At 42.8% G+C, this 17,835-nt stretch overlaps 1 protein-coding gene across 1 annotated transcript in view; it reads left to right on the top strand.

The window, feature by feature from the left end:
* Nucleotides 1-9,499: 9,499 nt before the first annotated feature.
* Nucleotides 9,500-17,835, top strand: part of MIP (major intrinsic protein of lens fiber) — a 30,114-nt gene continuing 21,778 nt past the window's right edge. Inside the window, exon 1 of the mRNA XM_078689103.1 lies at nucleotides 9,500-10,010. Coding sequence (XP_078545229.1) covers nucleotides 9,651-10,010 — 360 coding nt within the window. The 5' untranslated portion in view covers nucleotides 9,500-9,650. The remainder of the gene's footprint in view (nucleotides 10,011-17,835) is intronic.

Raw genomic sequence — 17,835 nt, 5'->3', positions numbered from 1 at the left:
TTCCCTGGACAGTATAAACAGACTAGTGTTGCATTTGTAAGACCTCCTTCGAAGAACTCAAGCATCAGCAAGGTTGTGGCTGCGGAGTCAGGGAGAGATTGCTTTGGCATTGGCTCTTGTGCCTTGGAGCCGACTTCACCTTTATCCAATTAGTTCACCAACTGTTGAACCATTGGAATACCTTCTCACAAGATTATGAGGCTTTAGTTCCAGTTGTTCCACGGATCTGGTTAAAGCTCCAGTGATGGATCACGCCAGGGCTCCTTTAGAAGTTAAATCAGCCCTTCTCCTCTGGTTATTTCACCAGCTGCCAGCCAGAATGGTTGGGGGCAGTCCTGAAAAGAATCAAAGCTCAGGGTAGATGGTCTGTTCTGGAGGTTCAGTGTTCTTCCAGCTGGAGGGAGTTAACAGTAGTGCAAGCTGCTCTCAGGTGGTTTCTTCCTCTAAACAAGAATCAAGCAGTCTGCATTCAGACAGACAATCAGATTGTAAGAGCATATGTAATCAGGCAGGGGGGAATGGTTCCTTCTCTCTTTCAGATAGCCAAGGAGATATGTGCTTGGCAGACATCAAGCTCCACTCTCTACGAACTGTGTATCGTCCGGGGAGGGAGAATGAACCTATATACTAGCTAAGCTGGAGACTTCCCTCGTTTATCTCCCTTCGTCTTTCCCATCCTAATCCTTCAGGAGATGGTTCAGAGGTTCGACTTCCATGGTTGGACCTCTTTGCCACACAGAAGAGTGCTCTACTTCCTCAGTTTTGTTCTCTGATCCCATCCAGGAGAGCATGGGCGATAGATGAATTGTAAGTGAGGATTGCCTTAGGATCTTCACTGTTATTTCCCTCCATTTCCATTGAGATCCAGAGTTGTGCAGAAGATTCAGGACGATCATGCTAGGATTCTGTTGGTAGCCTTTGTGGTGTGCATGAGGGTCGTGGAAGGCGCATCTTACATGTTCTATTGTTGAACACTGGTTTGTGTGGAGTGGTTTGTACTGTTGTTGAGCATATTATTGCCAAGAGAATAGGACACTTTACCCCACATTTTTAACTACGCATGGCTTTACCGTGCATTTTTTACTCCGCAATAACTTTTACAATGCAGGGCTTTACAACGCAATTCGTTACAACGCATTCCCCATTCCAACGTAATTACTATTCTAACTCCAGGGGAGTGTTACTTTGGGGAATGCGTTGTAACAGTTTTGCAGCCGTTACTTTGGGGAATGCGTTGTAACAGTTTTGCGGTGTAGAGCCCTGCGTTGTAAAAGTTATTGCGGAGTAAAAAATGCGGGGTAAACAATGTTTCCCTTGCCAAGACTATGGCTTTGGTGTGGTCATGTTTGTGGGGAAGGTCTGTCTGGCATGCTCTTTTGCCTCTGCGGACATTGGTCATTTGAAAAGTATGTTGTACCATTGGAGAGCATCGCATTACCAACTATCCACCTTTGGCGATGTGTTGTGAGAATAAGGGAGTGGAGAGATCAGTCCAGTTCTTTCTGTGGTCTGTGAAAATTATACTTGTGTGAGGTGAAGGTTGCACTGTTTGTTGGGTTGAACGCCTTTAGCAACTTTATGACTACTATGACAGTTTTTAATTGATTTCCTTTGTTTTTATCATTAGTATTGTATCATGTTACAAGCAAAATATTAAAAGAATATTAAATACTACAACAGACTATCATATTTAGTACGTACCCATTATAGTTTAGACAGTGATTGCCAGAAGGTAGGGTCCTTTGAATAGAAAAAACTGTGTTTATGTAACCACTTCTGTTGTTTCGTACATGGTAGACGCTATTGGAGTGTCCCCGCGCAGACATCTCTGTGCAATCTACTTGTGATTCCAGCAGGTCAAACTCACCCCTTCATCCTTCTCAGGTTGGTAAAAGAAATGCTATTGGGTTAATTGATAGCAATACCTGCTTTATAGCTCTTAGAAACAAGCAGGGTTGGAGCAGTGAATAAAAAACAATCTATGTATTCATCAGCCTAAAACTGAACAAAATATTTTCCAGTGTTGCTCCTGAGAAATACTATACAGAAAGGGTACAGAAGCATAAGCACGTGTAGTCGCAGATCCTTGCCGTGATTCACGTGGCCTCTGCTGACGTAAACCCACCTGCGCCCCGCGCACCCTCCTTTATGACTACACAAATAAAAGATTAGGAGGAACAAAAAGGATATGGCGTTCGGTGTTCTGCAGGCCCGTTTTTCGCTCGTTCTTTTCTCTGCCATTCTGCTGACAACAATGGCGGACTGCGATGGCGGATTTCAGCTCTGAATGAAAGGCCCGCCACAGCGTTCTCATTGTGTGACATGAATATCGCCAGTGTTAGCCTTTACTTCATGAAGAACGCCCTGGTGCCCCCTCCACCGCCCCGGTACATCAAACTGGCTGAGTGAGCCGAAGTGGCAAAGTGCTGCCCTGACAGAAAACACCGGCTCGGCACCCGGCACCCTTTCAGGGCCAGGCCCCAGTTTGTCGTGAAATGATAGTGCTTTCCGAACATCTGATCACAAGGCTCATGTCATTCCGGGAAATCTGATCAGAAGTTAGGCAGAATAATAAAAATAGGTAGCAGAGAGAGAGTGTGCAGCAAGGCGGTGGGAGGGGGAAAATTGACTCCCACATTGACATCTGACCTGTTGAGGTGACTTCCAAGGACCTCAACTCACCAACATGAAAGGGAAAATGAAAGTGAGATCACAGCCCCTTTGTTTTGACCTAGAAGACATCCCAGGGCCTCTTAGCTCCTTCACAACATTCTTTTGTCGCTGAGACATTAGACTCAAAGCCAAGGAATGGAAACAGCAAGTACACGTGCCCCTTAAATTCATGCTTGCTTTCTGCCCGCCTAAGACGCTGGAGACCATCGATGGCAGTGCAAGGGGTACCAGAGGGGCAGAACAGGTGTACCATCAGATGTCTGTGGTGACATCACATGAACTCCAAAGCAGGGGATTTATCTGGCACAGTGGAGGGCAGAGTCTGGTACTCTAGCACAGGACTCATAAATAAGGCCCGTCCTTGTCACTGCACGTGTACAAAGCTCACCCAATTTGGAGACACTCTTCCCGATTCACAGAATCTTGTGCACACCTAAAGGGTGGTAAGGGAGCCACGTGCATCTGGGCCGCACGTACAAGCACAGACGGAACTCACTGAACCAGTGTGTGCTTGAGATGGAAAATGACGCCAACCGTCCTCATTAGGGGAAGCGTTTCGTCAAAATGAGAAAACGTTTTCCATCTGTCAGAAAAATATGGACGGGAAACACACGTGCAAGTTTGCATTTTACCAACACCATTACACCTGAGGAATGAGCACCTGCGGACAATTTACCGGAGTGCGTTCAGGGGTGAATACTAGGAACCTCGGGAAATCGGCACATTCCCAAAGTGCAAAGTCCAACGTGCATCTCTCTGCACAAGTCATGGGCATAAATCCACAATAGAATACAAGTTACCATCTGTTATGTCGAAACATCAACATTGTCGCCAAGCTTCTTGGTTTCATTCTGAGATACCCAATCTCACATCATTTGTGACATTATAATATTCTGTGCCCAATAATATTACATTGATTGAAGGGGCCAGGTTTCATCTTGTCAGCCTATGACCACAAGCAGTAATACAAAATGGTACATAATGATTTTTTGATAAAGGGAAATTACAATTCTTTTTTGAATTTATTGAAGGTATTTTGAAGTGTAGACCTAACCGCAGAGGACAGGGGAGCTCTGTACAAAGCAAAAGGATACGTAACCAATGTGATAATTGAGAGACATTCTAGTAATAGATTTTGCTTAAGTTCAACATAAGGTCTGTGCTGTCCTACAGTATTTATGATTTCCATTATTCTTTAGAAGTTTTTGCCATCTGTGTTCCTTCTGCATAGCATTATCTGTGCACGAGGTTCTAGGAACAAACCTGATGCCGTTCGCGTCATCAAGCCCACATAATAGTGTCTCCCCCAATGCTAAGGAGACAGTGACAAGCAGGCGTGTTTTTTTTTTTTACAGATTTGATTTTAGAGTGGTTGAAAATAACGTAGTCCTGGCGATAACATGCTTCCAAAAGGGCCATTCCAGCAGTATGACTGCTTGCTTAGCAGTGTAGAAAAGCCCTATGGGGTATGCTGGACATGTGATGACGCTGACAGAAATGGTTGTCGTCGGTTAAAAAGGTGCCATTGTCAGTAACAAGCCACAAATAGGTGAATATTTTCCATCTGTTCCCTGCTCCCCAGATTTAGCAACAACACTTAGATAGAGGGCCAGTGCAAAAACAGGAGAATATTGACAGAATATTGGCTGCATCGACTTAAAGAAACTAATGACAGGAAAGTTCTGGCATATAAAGGAACATCTGCGGGTATGAGTATCTCTTCTGGGGTTCAAGTTTTACACAAGGACTCCATGTTGAAAGAATTTCCCATTGTTATCATTACTACGTTGACAAAGAGAGACATCTATTAAGCCTGTTTTAGAATATTTAGTCCCAGCATAATTTTGCCCAAGCAATTTGCTGAGCTGTGGTTACCCTGCCACATCTTCAGAAATAAATAATGTGCTAGGGCCGGTTCCATCGGTGTGAGATGCTCTCATTGGACCCCTTCTGTTCTATGTGAGTCTTTAGGAGACACAGTAAGCAAGGGATCCACATCTCGACAACACCTCTCCCCAGAAGGAGACCTAGCACAGAAGACAAAATGCAAAGGAAATACTCCAGAATATGATATCAGCCTCCTCAGTAGAGCAAATTGGACAGCCTTGTAATTAAAAAATGTAACTGGCTAAAGTTTCTGGCAGAGCAATACTGTCCAGGAGTCCTATTCAGCAATTGTAACGTCATGGAAATTCCTTCCGGACCTCTTGAAAACCCATACATGGGTATTGTTGATCTCCAGGAAAGACATTTGTCTACAGAGTCCATTACAATGGACATAAAAGAAACATGTTAACCTAACATGAAACAATAAAGGTGTTGTTGTGTTATCTACTGAAAGGTGTATAGAAATATAATTTTTTTCCAGGACCATTTTACATAAAGCCGTTAAAAGTCTGCTGATTTTCCCGAAGCAAGATAGTAGTTCCCGAGGCCAATATCACCGACAATGTGTGGATGTTTCATTGAAGATTTAGGAAAAATAATTTGACTCTTACAGGAAAAATGTTCACACAGAAAGAATGTGCAATTGTTAGTGTTGGGCGAAAAGGCATTGGACCGAAAAGTACGGAACTGTTTCCTGAGCAAATTCAGAAATAACTTTTAAATAACTTCACTCTATACCCCAATGAGACCCTAAAAGTCACGGAACACAATCTCCACAAATTCTCAAAGAATGTCTTCTAAATACCCCTCAATTATTTGGGTAATTAACAACTAAACGTTTCTAAAGGCATTGGGTTGGGTGATTCAACATACCTACTTTAAACTCACCTCTGGGGAATGATTGAGTATTTACCTTTATCGATTAAATGCTGATGACTATTGGGTCTTATAGCTGTCAGCATAGTGGGAAACGTGTCCTTTATCTATAAGAATAAATGAGTAACCAGAAGAATGAAAATAATATATTAAAAGGAATGTGAAGATACACAAAGTAATGTACAAGAGAAATATTGACCCATAACACCGCCCAGAAAGGTGAGAGAGAATAAGTCTATCAAATATACAAAAGCATTGCCTCTGGTTGAAATATGATACTCTACTCCAATGAAGAAGGTTATTGTTTTAATTGGTATTAATTCTGATGTATTTGTGTTAATTAAAATACAATACAAGTTACAAAAATGTCTTCTATTCTAAACTTTGATGAGCCTTAGGTAACAAATCGTTCTGCTCCAAGTGAACGATTGCCTTCACAATCCACAAAAAGCTCCTATAATCCTGGAGGCGCACCCATTCTCAGAGTATGATCCTGAATTCAGCTACCACTGACCATTATTTCCCTGTAATACCGAATAAAGCCCAGATTCGTGAATATCACCTTGTCCTCAGTGAACACCAACAGAACCCCATCCCTTCTAAGCTACAGTGATCTCACAAAGCCTGAATGCAGTGCATCACTCTCTGACTGGACCTTTTAGACCTGTTATCTTATATGAGCCTACACATCTCTAGAAGACATCTGGGAAATGAAGGCAAATGAGGACAACACTCTAATGTAAATTAGTCTTGACTCGAAGATTAACTTTGAGGTACAGTACGGCGTGCTGCAGGGGCTGTACATTTTACAGTCACTTGAGCTACACTAGGTAGTAGAAACCTCCATTCCCAACATAGACGCCATGCTCTGGACTCTTGTGCAGCCAGCAGTCAAGGCTGCTGTCGGTACAAGGTTTTATTCCAGACAATGTTGCTTTTACTTTTGGTCCTCAATCTGTCGTGTTCTGTTGGCACCTCAGATTCTAGAGAGGTTGACAAGGAAGAACTGAAGTGACTGCCTACCACCGACACTGGCGCCACAAACAGACAAAAGCCGGGGTCGTTGTGTCTCCAAAGACAAAGACCAGGAAGTGGTTCCCCAGATCCCTAGTAGTGTGGACCCAGTGTCAGGATCACACAGCCCTCAGGATGGCTATCTCCTAGTTGGTTCAAACAAATGGGGTAACCCTGTGTCCCTCAGAACCTGGGTAATATAAATGTTTCAAGAAAAAGTGGTTCTGTCGGGTGGAAAAAAATTGAGCAATATTTGATGGTTGTCTTTGGGGTTTTTGTTTTTGTGTGTGTTGAGAGTACAATTAGATGCATTACATATATTGTAGTTTGGAAATAATTGCAGGTCCACCCGACAGAACCACTTTATCTCCTAGTTGGGCCCATGCTTCCAGTGACTTCTACTCCTTCTCCACAGTGATCTTTGTTTTTTGTGTCATGCTGCTACATAAGGTTTTTGTTCTGGAACCTAGTTAGAATGTGTCCATTACACAACCAGGATTATCCATTGTCTTGTAGTTCTAGCCATGGGTGTCAGGTGTGTCAGCAACTGCTCAGGCAGAGGCGACCAAGCTGATAAGTCGATATCTTCTTTCTCAGCTCCTCCTTTGGAAAGCGTCACACACCGCAGAGGGGTTTCTTAGGTAACTGGAAGAGTTCCTGGCAGAATGTCCCCTATTCCCAATCAAAAGGACTGGGTTGACATGGGACTCATTCTTTCCCAACACTTTCAGCCTTTCACATCTCCGCATCAACGAGCTGCACCTCCGGCCAGATACTAACACCTACATATACAACGTGACAGCACAGAAAATCAGAAAGCAGAAACCTTTTGACCCCTGTAAACCCCCACTTAATCATTACTGAAATCCAAGGGCCCCCACTGAAACATTTTTAGAATCCGGGGACCTCTACTAAGTCATCATTATTGAAGTTTGGGGACCCAGGTTTAAGCAACTTTGATCATTGTGAACCACAAAGGAAAAGCAAAAAAATCTAAATTTGTATTTTATTAGTAGGTTGGAGCTGTTCTAAATTCAATTGAGGCCATTCATTGCCCATATTATATTCAATTGGATTCACTTGCACTGCTCCCACGACTTGCTAGGAGGATGGCAACTTAATTTTTAGCCCCCAGTTTCAAATTTCCTTCACATTGACAGAACGTTTTAAAATAATTCGTTTTAGATTGTACTTACTTATTTATATAACTCTTAATGATCTGTTCATATTAGTTAATTTTCTACGTAGCCGCGGACCCCCTTAGCGAACCTCTAGGGGTCCCTGGACCACAGGTTAAGAACCACTGGCATAGCTTTTACATTTTTTTGAACTCTGAACATTATATTCACGCCCCGTTTGCCTTGAACTTTACCTAGAGGGCATCTTAAAACTACTCTGTCAACTCCAGCAACCAAAGAAGCAGAGAATTTGCAGAACACGCGTTGCAGGTAACCTGTGTCTATCTTCATTAGTAGAAAGGGTCCGGGAAGTTCTCCCACGAAGATAATCAGAGGCACCAAAAAGTGGGTCAGTTCTTGAAAGGAAGCCAAGAGGCCAGGCTTGGAGACAGTTCTATGGCCATAAATGAACAATACAGCTTCTCGGATATTTTGAGGCTGTGAAGTTGCCATCTCGGTTACACGGTTATGAAATATCTTTGATAAATTACACATTCAGCGATTGCTATGCAGGGCAGCAGTGATCTTGAAACCCATATGCACAGAAATTGGATCACATTCATTAACGGCATTCCGTAATTCACAGGAAGGATGTAATTCCAATGAGTTTAACAATTTTAACCAATAAGAAGTCTGAATTTTTTTTTTTCAAGTGCTATTAAAAAAACATACAAAGTTGTTATGGATTCTGTTGTGGTCATCTGGGTACATTTGAAAGGCACTAGGCCTTGAAATGAAGCATTACGCCACCGGACCCGATCCCTGACGCCACCTGATGTAGTAATGGGGCCCTAACATGAAAGCAATTATTTTTCATTACATTACATGTATAGGTGCCAAACGGTACAAACTGGTATTGTACTGAGAGTTGCTTTGTTGAGAAGAGTCTGGGTGCGGGAGTCAGACCCACCTATCTTGAAAGTGGCACTTTGTGTATCCATAGCACGTCACATCAGCACTTCTCTGGAAACTGAGCGGTTTTTGGTAGCGCTTATATATGAATATGTTGGCATATATTTAAGGCAGGGAAGTGGCAATAATGCTCTACATATATTTCTAAAGTTTACTCTATAAAGTTAAATAATATTCTAAGCGTTTTTTAAAAGGTTTCGGTGCCCCTTTCATTAAAAAAAAAAACCTGTGAAACTATTCACGGAATTCAGCGCTCTTTATATCAAAATATGTGCCTTTATAAGGAAGTCTGTACTTCCTGAAACAATTCTGTGCTTCTTTCTGTACAAGTCTTTTAAATAATTCAACACTCAATTTTTTGAGAGGTCAGAGTTCTTTAACGCATACTGCGCATCTTTTCAAAGTATTCTGTGAATTATTTTTAGGGAAATAATGGTGATTCTACCAAGAATAATATGCAGCTGCACAAGAAGGATTCATCTGCAGAAAATAGAACCATATCGCACATTTTTCTACAAAAAGTAGAGTTCTGTTCTTCACATATCTTCACCAAACAGAACTTTTCTCATGGGCCCAAGTCTGCAAAAGTCCAGCGTCGACTGGCAGCCTGGAATTCGTTTGCAACTAATGTACCCCACATGCTTCAGTGGCTTGGATTGGGACTCCGCTGTCCGCTCGCGAGAACTAACAGGCTCTACCCGTGTGTCTTTAGCGAGGCGCGCGTGGTGCCTTCAAAGGCTTTACAGTTGGACGGCCCGAGGCCTGATCACAACTGACACACTGCTTTATAGTCAGAGGTGGGTAACTGAATCATGCACGCCTGCCTCCCTGGTAGTGAGTGGGTTAAACTCAAATGCTATTGTAGCCACCGTCCCACCCCCAGAGAGGCACGTGTCACATCCCCGGCCTGTTATAAATGCTCGCCGACACTCTAAATACAAGTTGGGGGGGAACACGTCGAAGAAGACTGTCGCTTTCTTTCTCCACGTCTGTTTTGCTGCAGGGTACCCCCCCTTTGTCTCTAGTTTCCTTTTTTTGCCCCCCTTTCGTTTATCCTTCTTTTTTGCAACACACATTCTACTCCCTTAGTTGTCTTAAAGGCATCCCAAAATGTGGGAGTTTCGCTCGTCCTCCTTTTGGCGGGCGGTGTTTGCGGAGTTCTTTGGAACCATGTTCTATGTCTTCTTCGGCCTGGGGGCATCACTCAAGTGGGTTGCCGGGCCAGTCAATGTGCTCAATGTGGCGTTGGCCTTTGGCCTAGCCTTAGCCACCTTGGTACAGGCCGTGGGCCACATAAGCGGAGCCCATGTCAACCCCGCTGTCACCATTGCCTTCCTCATCGGCTCCCAGATGTCACTCTTTCGGGCCTTCTTCTACATCGCTGCCCAGCTTCTCGGAGGCGTGGCAGGCGCCGCCGTGCTGTATGGTGTCACCCCTACCGCCATCCGGGGCAACTTGGCTCTCAACACGGTAAATATGAAACTACTGGCGCCTGCGCTACTGTCGTTTCAACTAGAGGAAATTTAGAGATGCAAACAGTTTTGAGAAGGCCTACTGATTAAGCAGTTGCCTACGGAAAGTGGAGACTTTGGCCCAGAAAATCTGAAGCGCTGCATTGCGCGAAGGGTAAAACAATACTTAGTGTTGTGTTTACGAAGAGAAGAATGCCAATAATGTCATTAGCACTGTTTACTAAAAAGAGTAGCTTTTGCATAATACTTAGCATTGCACCATGAGGCAAAGGTGAGTGAGTGGTGGCTTGCATGAGAGTTGTACTCAAGGGCAACCTCCAGAACACATTTCTTTGCATACATAACAGAGGCTTGGCGCTACACAACACAAAGTAGCTTTTAGATACGTCCACTGTCAACTTTTCTTTCCTTAAAAAAAGTTTGAGTGGGACAGTTAATTTACTGTGCAATTTGCGCAGCTTGGCATCTCATAGCACAGCTTTGAGTCACGCAAGCACCGGCACAAGCAAATAGTAAATCTTGATCTTCGTTTTTAGTTCCACCTGTTCCACTTGACCAGATTTTTTCCTCTTGGGAAAATCAAAGTTTTTCTCATTGCCTCACATGTCCCAAATTTGGAGCACTGGCAACCGGATGATCACAACATTTTAAGAATAATAAGGCACTCATTTAGAGTCTATCAATTTTGGCTTGCTCAAACTCTAGCGGTAAAGATCCTTGTAAAATCGACTAGACTATTGCACCTCAATATATCTTCAACTTCCTGCTTATCAGATACGAAGATTGCAACTGATCCAGAATTACTCTGTTAGAATTGTGCTGGGCCTTAAAGCTCAAAATCATATCTCTGCTGCTTTATGACAAGTTCAGTGGCTACCAGTGAAGCAACACATTTTATTCAAATCCATGTGATTGGTTCATAAAGTAGTATATATGCCTTAGGTTTCTCCTTGACGCACTGTATTCCAAAGTCGCTCACTGAGATCAGCTTACCATAAACTGTTAAAAGTTCCTCATTTTGGCCGCAAGACATTTGGTATTTTCTTTAATGGGTGCTAAATATTTGATTTCTCTGCAATTGCAGCTGTGATCTGAAACAAGTCTTTTGAATTTTTGTAAATTGCTGAAAACGTGGCTTTTCCCTAGTTACCAGTAGGGATTCTATAATCAATTATATGCCCTATTTTACTGTGGCTCCTGTGCAATAAAATGTAGGTTCTCTAGCACCAAGGACCCTTGTTTTGTGTGTACGTTGCACCTAACAAATCTCAATAATAATAAATAAAGCAATTTTAGCAATCTGAGATGCAGTAAAACCCCATTACTCGATGCAAAAAAATAAGTGAGTAAAATCCAGCTGAAAAATTCTATCAATCATCAGGTGTTACCACCCGATTTAACGGTGTGCTCCGAATTGGGACCTATCAATTTAAAACTGCATAGACCTACTGGGAGTATAATGTAAGGCACATCTGCATGATTTTGAACATTATAATGCTTTTGCGCAAACCCATCATTTTGGTATAGATTAGCAATTGATTGAATGCTTGCAAAAAAAGGGTAAAATATGTATAGTTTTCTCCAGGAAATACACAGAACTCTAGACTTAAGTCATATTTGCCATAACACCACCTTCTGTAGATGCATTGACTTGTCTGCCATAATTTTGGACAGAAAATGAGTAGAGATAGATAATTAACAAAAACAAAATGTATCTATTATTAGATCCTACAATTTGTCCAAGTAATGGCACAAATAAGCCCAGAATTTGGTACAATTGAGTGAGATTGCTAATAAAGATGTTTTTAATTATTTAGAATGTTTAGGTCTGGCATTAGCCATGATCATTTGATTTTACTAAAATTATAATTATTCATATAATGTATAGGGGCTTTCCGACAGCCCTCTTCTTGTATTTGTCTGTTGTGTCATTCACAATTTTCTTCCGCACACTACTGCATGCAACATGGGGCAATGGGTCAGCCCACAACAGCCATTGGCTCCCTTCACTATGAGTGAAGGACGGTATTCTGCTCTTTCACAAGAAGCACACCAAAACCCAAAGTAGTTCCCTTCAGTTTCAAGGATTATAGCAATGTGGTCTTGTGGAAAAAATTGTTTTGCTTTTAGACACAGTTTTTTTTTTAATAAGATGAGGGCGCAGCAGCTCTCCCAACAGCAAAGCTTAAAGAAAACGCGAAGGCAAGCATAAACAAAGCCAAAGGGCTGGCAGCCTACACCAGACCTATTAGCTTTGCCAATTATTGTTTACTGCTGTATCATCTAACATCTAAGTCTCATAATCTGCGTGCTTCAATAGTCATTGCCTAGGGACGCTGTTTATACAGCACTGTTTATGGTAGGCCAACTGATGTAGTGTTTCGGATGCAGCTGTGCACGATTCTAATGCCTCAATTACAAGTACTGAGTGAACGTCCAGTATGTGGGATGATGGGGATTATTATATGGATCAAAATTCCAAGTTCAGCAGTGAGAATCGCATTCCAGCAACTTCCTTCTGCTAGATTTTGTCAGGAAAAACCTGGCTAAATTTATCGGGGGAAATAAGTGGACAGAAAAAATGCAAAACATCTGGCAATCGGAGCAGTAAATACAATTTTTGCATGTTATGCATCATTCCAACCTGAAAAACTCAGAATAGTAGGTGTTCACCGCATGTAATATATAAATATTGCCCCTTTCCTGCACAACATGTAAATATGGTCTAATCGTGAACATATCAAATGTAGTAGTCGCTGGTCAGCCATGTGGATATCATAAGGGACTGTGGCAGGCACACTACAAGGTAAACACCGCCGGAGCTGAGTTCAACAGACATGTTTGACGCAGGTTGTTTAGAGATGATCAACTTAGGACAGGCTATGTTGTGAGTAGGTATCAAGGGCACGCCAGTCGCGCATGCAGCACTGAATAAGTAGGAACCAGGCTGCACTGCGATCTGTGCTTGAGAAGTGTAGATGTCCAAGTCTGTTGAGGTTTGGCTCCTCCATGGAATTGTAATTTTTATTTTAGATAAGCATAAGCAATGGAGGTGTTATGCAAAGCTTCAATAAGAAGCCATTATCAGTACAGGTTTTGAAATTCGGTTATCCACTATCAAGGGACAACTGGTATACCACTCTCGTCCCAGAAGGTTGTGAGTTGGTGATTGGCGGTCCACTGTCGTGCTGGCCGTACCTGGCCTCTTTCGAGACTCCACATACCCAGCTTCATTGTGGGAGTACATGTTTAAAATATTAGGTCAAGAGGAAGCAGGGGTTTCAGAGAGTGCCGAGGGAGGTGACAGAGCACCAGGTATTGCCTGTTTGTTTTCTTTTTTAATATTAGGACAGATGGTGAGGTTGTAATTTGTTATGGAGGATGTCATGGAAGGGTGGCTGGACGCCAGGTATATTTTGTGTATTTGGGGGGCAGTCGTGGTTACCAGTACAATGGGAAGGAAGTTGAAGGAGGTGTGGTCATGTTGCGCCTGGCTACCCCAGAACTCCTGTACCCCTCTATCATAGGATCAGTTGCACCAGGGAAGAGAGGTTGGGGGGCATACATAACATAAAGTTGTAGATGAGTGTTTGGCAATAGCTTGGATTTTTCCACCTCAGGATTCTAAGAAAAAGCGAGACAATACAAGCCTTCTCTAATCTTTTTGATGTTACCACGAAACAGTTGCGGAAATGGACCTAGATATTGGCAGCTGCCCATATAACTCCACATAGCTTCCACCTGGGGGTGCCTACTGGACATTTTTATCAGCATGTTTAGATAATAACATGGCTTGGATGGTATAAAAAACAACGTGTAACTGATGTAATTTTGTAATTTCTGTGGAACCTTATGTAAAGCACTCTGATACCTCCGGGTCTAGCCAGCGCTATTTAAAACTCTAAAAATAAATAAATAATGAAAATAGATAATACATAATGAAAACAAATATGCCTGATTTAGGTGATAAGAGAAATAGGTGAATCAGGCCAGAGTTGAAAAGGATCAAAATAACTAAACTAAAACTAACTAACTAAAACTCACTGTATTCTTGGCCAATTGATTTAAGGGTGGCCTCCAAGGAAAGTTTCAAGTTATATTGTTACTTCTCTCCTTTCTGCCTTCCTCTCTCATGCTCGGGGCCAAAGTGTGATATTAAAAAAGAATCCCTGGTCTACGAAAATGAGTGTTGTTGTCCAACACATGCAACCAGCGGCACAAATTAAGCATAGCAGACCCACTGCATCCCTTCTCCAGCTACTTCCCCAAGTTATCCTCCTGGACAAGTAAAGTGAGGGGTGAGAAGAGGGTAATGGGGCAGCACTAAATTCCAATGGGGAGCGGCGGACTGTCGCTGCGGGTATTCTGACGTCATCTTAGTTAAGACCAGGTGCCAGAAATATGATCCTTGAATAATGGCTTCCTATGGAAAGCAATATACTGTTTACAAAATTAGTGTTTGTTTAGTCTTCCCATAACACCTACACCTCTGATCAAACAAGGTAATAAACTACACAACTACAAAAACCCTTGTTTTGAAAGCACTCCTTTAGACACCAGCAGTGCTTAATTTGTAAAAAAAGAAGTGCAGGTGCTGAAAATTTTGCCAAGGAGGCCACCGCTCACGTCTTCCTCCGGTGAGCCCCACTTTCAACACTCTCACTGCCTCAGTCTCTATCTTCTAACCTTGATCTGATGTCTGTCCCCTAAGTCTTTGCTCTAAGAGTCTATCCTCTCACCTCTCTAATTATTTTCTACCACCTTTGTCACACCCTGTATTTCTGATTTGCCCTCTATTCATTTTAGCCCTGCCCTTTTTTCTCTTCACTTTTATCCATGCTCTTCTCTCTACCCTCGATCTTGGCTCTTTACTATCACTCTCTAGCAGTGATTAGCTGTGTCTCCATTTAATCATTTGCCTGCTTTTTTTCCTCTGTCCTGTCCTCCACATCCTTTCATTCTATCTTCTCTCTTCTTAATGCTCTCTTCTTCACATCGTAGCTGCTTTCTCTTTGTATCTGATTTGCTCTCCTCCTTTTCTTCTACTTTGCTCCATTTTATCTCTCTCCTCTCTTGTTGTTTCTTCTCCTCTTTACTCTTGCTGTCTCTCATCTCTAACACTGCTGCTGCCTGTGACCCCTGTCGTCAGCCTGTACATGTCCCTGCTATTTTGAACTCTGCGTTTTCCTGTTGTCATTCCCAAAGAAGTGGAAGATGACGTGTTTTACTTTCTTACCTACACCGAGTGCAAAAACAAAATGTACACCAAATGAAAATGCTTTTTTGCATATATTAATCAGTGTTATGACTGGGTTTATTGCGGATCAGGTGTCTGCTTGAGCACAGCAGGTCATGTCACTGCTAGTGCTGCCTGTAATTAGTAGGTCCAGGGATAACGACGGCATCGGCATCCACTGCTTAGCTTGCTGTGAACCTGCCTGCTACAGCACAGGCATTGTCCGCAGCAGTAATGCTGCCAATGCCGGTAAGTATGGCTGTGGTGCCTACTGGACTCACTCACGCTCAGCAATTACCATGCTGGGGTGCAGCGCACAGATTCTACTGGTGACGCCATGGCGCACAAAAGTTGTGTTGGGCCACAGCTGCATCGAGCACATTGAGGATAGCAGCAATGCTGGGCTGCCGGATATGCTACTCTGGCTACGCAGCAAGTGGAAAGTCCACACTTACTTTAATTTATTCTTCCTCAAGAGCCCTCACGCCCAAGTTCCAAATGCGCTCTTGCAGCTTCCTTGCCTCAACCCCGTCATGAGCCAGCTCCCAGCTACAATTATCCAATGGAAGGCATAGGCTCAGGCAGTGGCAGGCTGCAGCAAACTAGGGGAATAAAATGCAAGCCATAGTTTGTCGATGACTTCTTGGATTTGTGATCTGCGTGATGACATCATCACTAATGTGGTGATACACAATCATGCCTGCCTGGACATGCCACATTTACCAGCCAGCCACCATGCAATGTATGTTATTCTTTTTATTTTGAATTGAACAATTATTATTGAGACCACCACCTGCAGGGTCAGAAATTGTAGCCCCGGTACTGTGAAAGAAGTGCAGGTGCTGAGCACCTGAAATCACCTGCTCAAATTAAGCACTGGACACCAGGGAGATTACTAATTGTACACTGGCCAAAGCGCTAATATGTTTCCAGTAATATGTCTCTGTGCAGCTTCTTCAGATCACCTTGCAACACTATAAGCATGCAGAATTGCCAAAATATTCTTCACATGGTCACGTGAGTGGAGAAAGCATTGTGCTTCGAATGCTAAGCACTAGAAGTTTATTCTCTCTCTATAGTGGTCTAAGAAGGCCTCAAATCAAATGTACTACACGCAGGTAAATTGCACGGATGATCTCAAACGAAGCAATCCTATGGTCTGGGGCAGGTCTCTGTAACCTTTTCTATACTAAGAGGTACTTATGATCAATAAATATCACTGTGACCTACTAACCCAGATTATCAGTGTTACAAAGGTGATCACCTTAGACAAGCAGAGCTCAATTTGAGCCCGTGGTTTATGGTGCTTGGCAATAAATTGCCAACACCGGCACTTATATTGCGTACTCAACACAAAGGTATTGGAGCGCTTTTCATGTGCACCAGTTAAGGACTTATTCATTTTTGGTAGGCATTGGGAGATTAAGTGATTTGCCCAGAATAATAGGATGTTGAGTCTACGCCAAGACTCGAACCTGATTTCCCAGCTCCAAAGTCGGCAGCTCTGGCCGTTACACCACATCCTCTCCCCACTTGTAGGATTTCATGGTTAGTAGTTGGTTCTGTTATAGGCGGCGCTAATAGGAGAAATGAGCTGGTGCAAGCCGCCTCCTGACGAGAGCCCCGGCACTTATTTTTTTCATCAATTATCCACTACAGACAAGATTTCATTAGTGGACACAGCATGTACAGTTACTACCAGTGATCTCCTCAGTCCCTCAGGGAAAGTCACCAGCAACAATATCAAAAAAACATTTATCAATTTTAATGTTGAATGCTTCTGGATCATATTACAGTGAAGTCATATACACAATGCATTGCCCACGGCACCTAAGAAAGAACACCAGTAATAAAACTCCCCATTGCAGCATTAATTACCATTTCAATATCGGCCTGAAATTTTTTTTTCTGCAAACATCAGCCATCAGTTCTGAGAATACACACATTTTACTTTTATATACATCCTTTTAAATGTTGCAAACATATTCAACCAAACAAAAGCTTTTCTTTTACCTATGATAGTCTACACTAGGGGAGCTATTCAGCGTTAGCGCTAGAGCGACTCAGTAGAGAACCCCGGTTTCGTGGTTTCTTAGTGCAAATGCACTGACTTGGTGCATCGAGGATATTGAGGTGACCGATACGGGGAACAGAGCCGGAGTTTGTCTCTTTTGGTTGTGATGTAGCTGGGTCAGCTCTTTCCAGCACATATCTTGTACTACAGCTGCTGCTCCTGCTAAAGAAAGGCCCACGTCTATACTAGAAAGCACAGAAATTAGAATTTCAGTAAACTGAGTCTTCCTCTTTACGAGGATCTCTGCTTGGCTCAGAGGTCATTCTAGGATCCAGATGCCAGGCTGTGACATGTCTGCTAGTCTTGAACTGAACTGCAATTAACATTAACATCAGTCTAGGAATATAGGGAACATATCTTACATCAACCCTGGAACATGGTACTGGTCTGCTGGACTGTGACTTCACTCCAGGCGCCTCCTCTCAGACTGTAACTTCAGTCAGCGAAAATGTAACACCATGAAATGACTCTGGGAAACTGGTTTCAGACATTGACATCACTCCAGGCACCTGG

Source organism: Lissotriton helveticus, chromosome 1_1 (genome assembly GCF_964261635.1).
Source record: "Lissotriton helveticus chromosome 1_1, aLisHel1.1, whole genome shotgun sequence".
NCBI lineage: Eukaryota > Metazoa > Chordata > Amphibia > Caudata > Salamandridae > Lissotriton > Lissotriton helveticus.
This window is presented reverse-complemented; position numbering and strand designations above follow the sequence as displayed.